Genomic DNA, 7,335 nt, shown 5'->3' with positions numbered 1-7,335 from the left:
TAGTGAATTAGCACTCCCTCTAAAATGTTTATGGACACACACACACACACACACACACACACACACACACACACACACAGACACACAGCACACACACACACACACACACACACACACACACACACACACACACACACACACACACACACACACACTTACTGCCAGGGTGTCATACTCTGGTGACCTGGTCATTATGTTCAGAGGTGTGTACATGTCACTGTTGGGGTCACTGTTAGGGTCAGGATGGACATTCTGTGGACAGAGAGAGAGAGAGAAGGAAAGATGGAGTTGGAGAGAGGAAATGCATGAGTCCATTGAGACATTAGTCTTTCTATCATTTTCTCTATACACATTCAAGTACTGTATAAAACAAAAACACACTAACAAACAATCAAAATGAATTATAAGAGACTTACTGCCAGAGTGTCGTAGTCAGGGGTCATGGTCCTCATGTTCAGACCTGTGTACGTGTCACTCTTACAGTCAGGACGGACACTCTGTGGAGAGAGAGAGAGAGAGAGAGAGAGAGAGAGAGAGAGAATCAAAGACTGATGAGTTGTTGTTGTTATGTTTTTTGTGAACGTTTATCGTGAGTAATTTAGTAAATTCACCGGAAGTGTTCGGTGGGTATGCTAGTTCTGAACGTCACATGCTAATGTAAAAAGCTGGTTTTTGATATAAATATGAACTTGATTGAACAAAACATGCATGTATTGTATAAAATAATGTCCTAGGAGTGTCATCTGATGAAGATCATCAAAGGTTAGTGCTGCATTTAGCTGTGGTTTTGGTTTTTGTGACATTATATGCTAGCTTGAAAAATGGGTGTGTGATTATTTCTGGCTGGGTACTCTCCTGACATAATCTAATGTTTTGCTTTCGTTGTAAAGCCTTTTTGAAATCGGACAATGTGGTTAGATAAAGGAGAGTCTTGTCTTTAAAATGGTGGAAAATAGTCATATGTTTGAAAAATTGAAGTTTGGGGATTTTTGAGGAGTTTGTAATTCGCGCCACGCCCTATCATTGGATATTGGCGAGGCGTTCCGCTAGCGGAACATCTAGATTTAAGAGGTTTTAAGCAAGCTATTATTCAGTGGGGGAAAAAAATATTTGATCCCCTGCTGATTTTGTACGTTTGCCCACTTACAAAGAAATTATCAGTCTATAATTTTAATAGTAGGTTTATTTGAACAGTGAGAGACAGAATAACAACAAAAAAATCCAGAAAAACGCATGTCAAAAATGTTATAAAATGATTTGCATTTTAATGGGGAAATAAGTATTTGACCCCTCTGCAAAACATGACTTAGTACTTGGTGGCAAAACCCTTGTTGGCAATCCCAGAGGTCAGACGTTTCTTGTAGTTGGCCACCAGGTTTGCACACATCTTAGGAGGGATTTTGTCCCACTCCTCTTTGCAGATCTTCTCCAAGTCATTAAGGTTTCGAGGCTAACATTTGGCAATTCGAACCTTCAGCTCCCTCCACAGATTTTCTATGGGATTAAGGTCTGGAGACTGGCTAGGCCACTCCAGGACCTTAATGTGCTTCTTCTTGAGCTACTCCTTTGTTGCCTTGGCCGGGTGTGTTTTGGATCATTGACATGCTGGAATACCCATCCACGACCCATTTTCAATGCCCTGGCTGAGGGAAGGAGGTTCTCACCCAAGATTTGACGGTACATGGCCCCGTCCATCGTCCTTCACTCTGTGTCTCACTCTGTCAGCCTTAAAGTTAGACTATACCTTTAATCCTTCACTCTGTGTCTCACTCTGTCAGCCTTAAAGTTAGACTATACCTTTAATCCTTTACTCTGTGTCTTACTCTGTCAGTCTTAAGGTTAGACTATACCTTTAATCCTTCACTCTGTGTCTCACTCTGTCAGAAAATGGACAAGAACAATGACGGAGTGGTCACCATTGAAGAGTTCCTGGAGTCCTGTCAAAAGGTGGGTTTGTGTGTGAGCGTGTGTTCGTCTGTGTGATATTTCAGCATATCAGATATGATTATGTATGACATGATTTGGTTGACATCTAAATCATCACAATTTAAAGTAACTGTCCAGTGTTTCCAGATTCCTATGAAATATGACCTATAATTACTTACAATATAAGTGAAATAGTTTTCCTTCCAAAAAATTATAATTAAGTATGTTAAACAGCTTTCCTGTGTTGGAATGGTGTGGGCGTACCCCAACGACAGAATGGTGTGGGCGTACCCCAACGACAGAATGGTGTGGGCGTACCCCAATGACAGAATGCTGTGGGCGTACCCCAACGACAGAATGCTGTGGGTGTACCCCTACGACAGAATGCTGTGGGTGTACCCCAACGACAGAATGCTGTGGGCGTATACTGGTCATAAAAAAATATTAATGTACTGTAGACCGCTGATTGGTCAGCTCATTCTCCTCTAGACCGCTGATTGGCCAGTGTTTTTCTCTCCAATTCATGCTTTGGCCACAAATATGAGTATAGGACAAGTCAACAGCTTTATTTGGGTATGAGATAACAGAATATGAACTTTTAAAAGTGAGATTGTCACCAGACAGTTACATTAAGAACCTGCTTCTGCTTCTCCTAAATGAGTTTGGACACTGGCTCGCAGTTTGTGTTCGATGGGGTTGAGATCAGGTCTCTGTGCAGGCCAGTCAAGTTCTTCCACATCGATTTCGACAAACAATTTCTGTATGGACCTCACTTTGTGCACAGGGGAATTGTCATGCTGAAACAGGAAAGGGCCTTCCCCAAACTGTTGGAAGCACAGAATTATCTAGAATGTCATTGTATGCTGTAGCGTAAAGATTTCCCTTCCCTGGAATGAATGGGCCTAGCCCGAACCATGAAAAACAGCCCCAGACCATTATTTAGAGTTGGCACTATGCAGTGGGGCAGGTAGCGTTCTCCTGGCATCCGCCAAACCCAGATTCATCCGTGGGCCTTTCAGATGGTGGAGAGTGATTCATTACTCAAGAGAATGCGTTTCCACTGCTCCAGAGTCCAATGGCGGCGAGCTTTACACCACTCCAGCTGACGCTTGGCATTGCGCATGGTGATCTTAGGCTTGTGTGGGGCTGCTCGGCCATTGAAACCCACTTCATGAAGCTCCCGAAGAACCGTTATTGTGCTGAGTGTGGCAACCGAAGACAGATGATTTTTACGCGCTTCAGCTCTCAGCGGCCCCGTTCTGTGAGCTTGTGTGGCCTACCACTTCGCGGCTGAGCCGTTGTTGCTCGTGGTCGTTTACAATTCACAATAACAGCACTTACAGTTGACAGGCAGTCACTGAGCTCTTAATTAAGGCCATTCTACTGCCAATGTCTGGCTATGGAGATTGCATGGCTGTGTGTTCGATTTTATACACCCGTCAGCAACCGGTGTCGCTGAAATAGCCAAATCCACTAATTTGAAGGGGTGTCCACATACTTTTGTATATACAGTGTACAAGGTTTTGATTTAAATTATTGTGTTCAGGTCTTCTTGTTTCTGGGTTTGTTGTGTTCAGGTCTTCTTGTTTCTGGGTTTGTTGTGTTCAGGTCTTCTTGGTTCTGGGTTTGTTGTGTTCAGGTCTTCTTGGTTCTGGGTTTGTTGTGTTCAGGTCTTCTTGGTTCTGAGTTTGTTGTGTTCAGGTCTTCTTGGTTCTGGGTTTGTTGACTGTACTGTAGAAAACAGAGGGGTCCTCCTCAGATGCTTGTGCTGCTGTGGGTCTGAGGAGAGAGAAACAGAAATGAAACAAAGAGTGGCACCCCAAATGCACCCTTTATAGTGCACTACCTTTGACCAGGGCCTATAGGGCTCACTAAATAGGAAATAGGGTGCCATTTAGAACACAGTCAAAAAAGTCATCATCAAATCACTCCCTCATTATAGACATGTCATAGTAATTGTATTGAGATGTCCATTGTTGGGTTGGTAGTTTTAAGAAATGACATCACTAGTGGTCACTAGGGGTCAACTGTTTTGCATATTGATGACATCTCCTACAATAAGCAGCAGCATATGAATGACCTTAATGCAGAATATGCTCACCGGGTGGCAGCAGTGGGGAAGTTGAATTTCAGAGCTGTGTACTGGACATCCTCATCCTGTTTCTGGGGTTGAGGCAGTTGGACGGTGGAGTACTGAGGCACTTCCTGGTTTTTGGAGTAAGAGAAGTGGACGCTGGCGTAGTGAATGTCATCCTGGTTGTCTGTGGGGTTGTCTGTAGGACTCATGACCACGCTTGAGACGTTGTCATACACTGGACCAGAGTCTCCCTGATGGGACGAGTGGGCAGACAACATGAGGAAGGAAATGTTCCACAAAGAATACACAGTCATCTTCTGATTCCAACAGACTCACCTGTCCATCGTCTGCTGTGTGTCTTGTGTCAGAGGTGGATTTGGAGGCCTTCTTCCTGTTTTGCACATTAATTAATGAATTAATGAATTAATGATGTTAACAACAAATCAGACTGCTACATTTAAATAATGAACAACATAAAAATATGCATTTTCACTCACCTGAAACACATGAGTCCAGAGAGACAGAGGATGAAAACCAGAACAACCACTATGATTCCTACAGCTGCAGTCAGAACTGTTTGTTTCACTATAATAAAATATGGATGATATGAGTACATGGTATGATATAATGAACTAAAAATAAACTTAAATACAGGACATTAATACAATACTTGTTAAGGGATCTTATAACCCAATGTATAGTTATAAACTAAGGTTTAATAAGACAAAGTATAGTGATTAAGATTAGATTGAAACATGTAGTTTTGTATTGAAGATGTAACTTTACCTGCTACAATGACCATCAGAGTTGTAGAGTTCTTAGAAGCTATTGTATTCTCAGCCTCACAGTAATATTCTCCTCTGTCCTCAGAGATGATGTCAGTGATGATGTAACTCTGTCCTGATGCTTTTGGTGAGGTTACGTTCTTCTTGTACCAGGTGTATTTGTCCACAGGTGGGTTGGCATCACTGCTGCAGGTCAGAGTCACTGAACTGCCCTCCACTATTTCACCAGAGGGACTGACTGACACTGTGGTGTTCTTTGGGGCATCTGGTGGACAATATGTAACACATTGTTCATAAATAGTGGTTAACATGAGGAGCATCGTGGAATTTACACTTGTGATTGAAATAAATGAAATATTAATATAAATATGTGTAACTTAGACATTAATGTAACAATACAGTATTTGTGAAGTACGTGTAGTTCCCTACAGTAATGAGATGAGTACAATAATGCAACTTGGACATAGATTGAAATAATAGATAGAATAGATGAGAGAAGATGTTACTAAAATAATACAACTGGAGGTGTATCACAGATACTCACATGTGACAGTGAGAGTCTCTTCAGGAGAGTAGAGATCCTTATGGCCTTCTACAGCACAGGAGTATCTGCCTGCATCCTCACTGCTGACTGGGTTTAGGAACAGACTGTTAGATTGGGTGGTTACATGTCCATTCTTGTACCAGATGTAGGTGGGGTTGGGGTTGTCAGTCAGAGTACAGGTGGTGCTACAGGTCAGTATCACCTTCTGTCCCTCTGTCACAGTGGCAGGAGTCACCTTCACTTGAAGACCTAAATGAAAGAGGATTAAAACACTGAGTATATCACTAAGTAATCGTTTTCAGTATTGATAAGATGTGTCATGTAGTGTTACCTGTGACAGTCAGAGTTGTTCCAGGGAAGGTGGGCTCCCAGTTTGTCTGATCTGTTCTGAATCTAATCTTATACTCAGCTGAATCCTCCTCTCTCAGGTCTGTGATTCTCAGGGTGGAGTCACTCTGCATTTTTCCAAGGTACTCCACACGACCTCCATAACCCGGGCTCAGGATTTGAGGCGCCTCATGAAGTTTTCCTTTTATATACCAGTTTGTTTCAGAGACTGTATGACCACTGGGATATGTATAAGAGCAGGATATGTTCACTGATGACCCCTTCAAGGTACAGATCCTCTGATGGGTGTAAGTCACGTGGAAATAATTGTGACCCCCAACAGCTGAAACACAAGTACATTTATCAAACGGTGTACGTATTTAGAACTGTAAAATCAACAACCATTATTCTAAATGAAATAGTAGCCCTATTTGATGTCTGTTTCACTAAACATCAATACTGACCAATGATGTATCGGATGATTTTGACAGACTTTAAATAGTGTATTAGTCACACTCACACACTGCAGGAGAATTGATGCCTTTTACAGCACAGTAGAAACTGTCTTCAGTTTTGAAGTAGACTGAGTACGAGGGGGAGGAGGCCGCTTGTACAATCTTACTGTTCCTGTACCAGATGTAGGTGGGGTTACCAGTCAGAGTACAGGTGGTGCTACAGGTCAGTGTCGTTGACCACCATGTAGTGGTCACCTTCACCTGCAGGTCTGGAGTAGATAACAACATTAAACCCTCAATGACCTGTTGTCTAGTTCAAATGAGGCAGGAGCGGACGTTCTCAAATCATCAATTCAGACATTCCTATTATAACCATACTTTCATATTTATATTATTTAAATACAAATCAAGACAATTATCCTGAACCAATTAAAGAGATCAACACTATATATAATATCACTGTACCTGTAACAGACAGAGTGATTAAACAGATCAACACTATATATAATATCACTGTACCTGTAACAGACAGAGTGATTAAACAGGTCAACACTATATATAATATCACTGTACCTGTAACAGACAGAGTGATTAAACAGATCAACACTATATATAATATCACTGTACCTGTAACAGACAGAGTGATTAAACAGATCAACACTATATATAATATCACTGTACCTGTAACAGACAGTGTTTAAACAGATCAACACTATATATAATATCACTGTACCTGTAACAGACAGAGTGATTAAACAGGTCAACACTATATATAATATCACTGTACCTGTAACAGACAGAGTGATTAAACAGATCAACACTATATATAATATCACTGAACCTGTAACAGACAGAGTGATTAAACAGATCAACACTATATTTAATATTACTGTACCTGTAACAGACAGTGTGATTAAACAGATCAACACTATATATAATATCACTGTACCTGTAACAGACAGAGTGACTCCAGGATAGCCAGAATATTTCCCTCCTTCCTGATCTGTTATGAATCGGAACTTGTACTCAGCTGAGTAACTCAATCTCAGGTCTGTGATTTTCAGGGTGCAGTCTTTATTCTTATCGCTACGGTACGTCACATGACCTTTGTAGTCTGGGTCATCTCTCAGATTTACATAATTTTCCAAAGCATCAATTTTAGTGAACCAGAAGGTTGTTGTGACTTTATGACCTCTGGGATATGCGTAAGAGCAGGACAGA

General features: G+C 41.4%; 1 protein-coding gene across 1 annotated transcript; it reads right to left on the bottom strand.

The window, feature by feature from the left end:
• Positions 1 to 2,471: 2,471 nt before the first annotated feature.
• On the bottom strand, positions 2,472 to 5,976 carry LOC106605908 (uncharacterized). Its single transcript, XM_082958686.1, has 7 exons — positions 5,664 to 5,976; positions 5,333 to 5,581; positions 4,790 to 5,053; positions 4,501 to 4,588; positions 4,340 to 4,394; positions 4,028 to 4,254; positions 2,472 to 3,705 (listed from the first exon to the last, which is right to left on the bottom strand). Exons 1-7 carry the CDS (start codon positions 5,791 to 5,793, stop codon positions 3,624 to 3,626), a joined length of 1,095 nt encoding a protein of 364 aa, XP_082814812.1. The 5' UTR covers positions 5,794 to 5,976; the 3' UTR covers positions 2,472 to 3,623.
• Between the last annotated feature and the right edge of the window lie 1,359 nt (positions 5,977 to 7,335).

The sequence above is a fragment of the Salmo salar genome, chromosome 12 (assembly GCF_965601325.2).
Source record: "Salmo salar chromosome 12, fSalSal1, whole genome shotgun sequence".
Classification (NCBI taxonomy): domain Eukaryota; kingdom Metazoa; phylum Chordata; class Actinopteri; order Salmoniformes; family Salmonidae; genus Salmo; species Salmo salar.
This window is presented reverse-complemented; position numbering and strand designations above follow the sequence as displayed.

What these genes read in the sequence shown, in the direction of transcription:
- LOC106605908 (XM_082958686.1), bottom strand. Translation starts at nt 5,793, where the DNA reads ATGCAGAGTGACTCCACCCTGAGAATCACAGACCTGAGAGAGGAGGAT. An exon ending in TCTGGACTCATGTGTTTCAG is followed by an intron (nt 4,395 to 4,500) that starts GTGAGTGAAAAT and finishes TGTGCAAAACAG; the next exon opens with GAAGAAGGCCTCCAAATCCA. An exon ending in ACACAGCAGACGATGGACAG is followed by an intron (nt 4,255 to 4,339) that starts GTGAGTCTGTTG and finishes TCGTCCCATCAG; the next exon opens with GGAGACTCTGGTCCAGTGTA.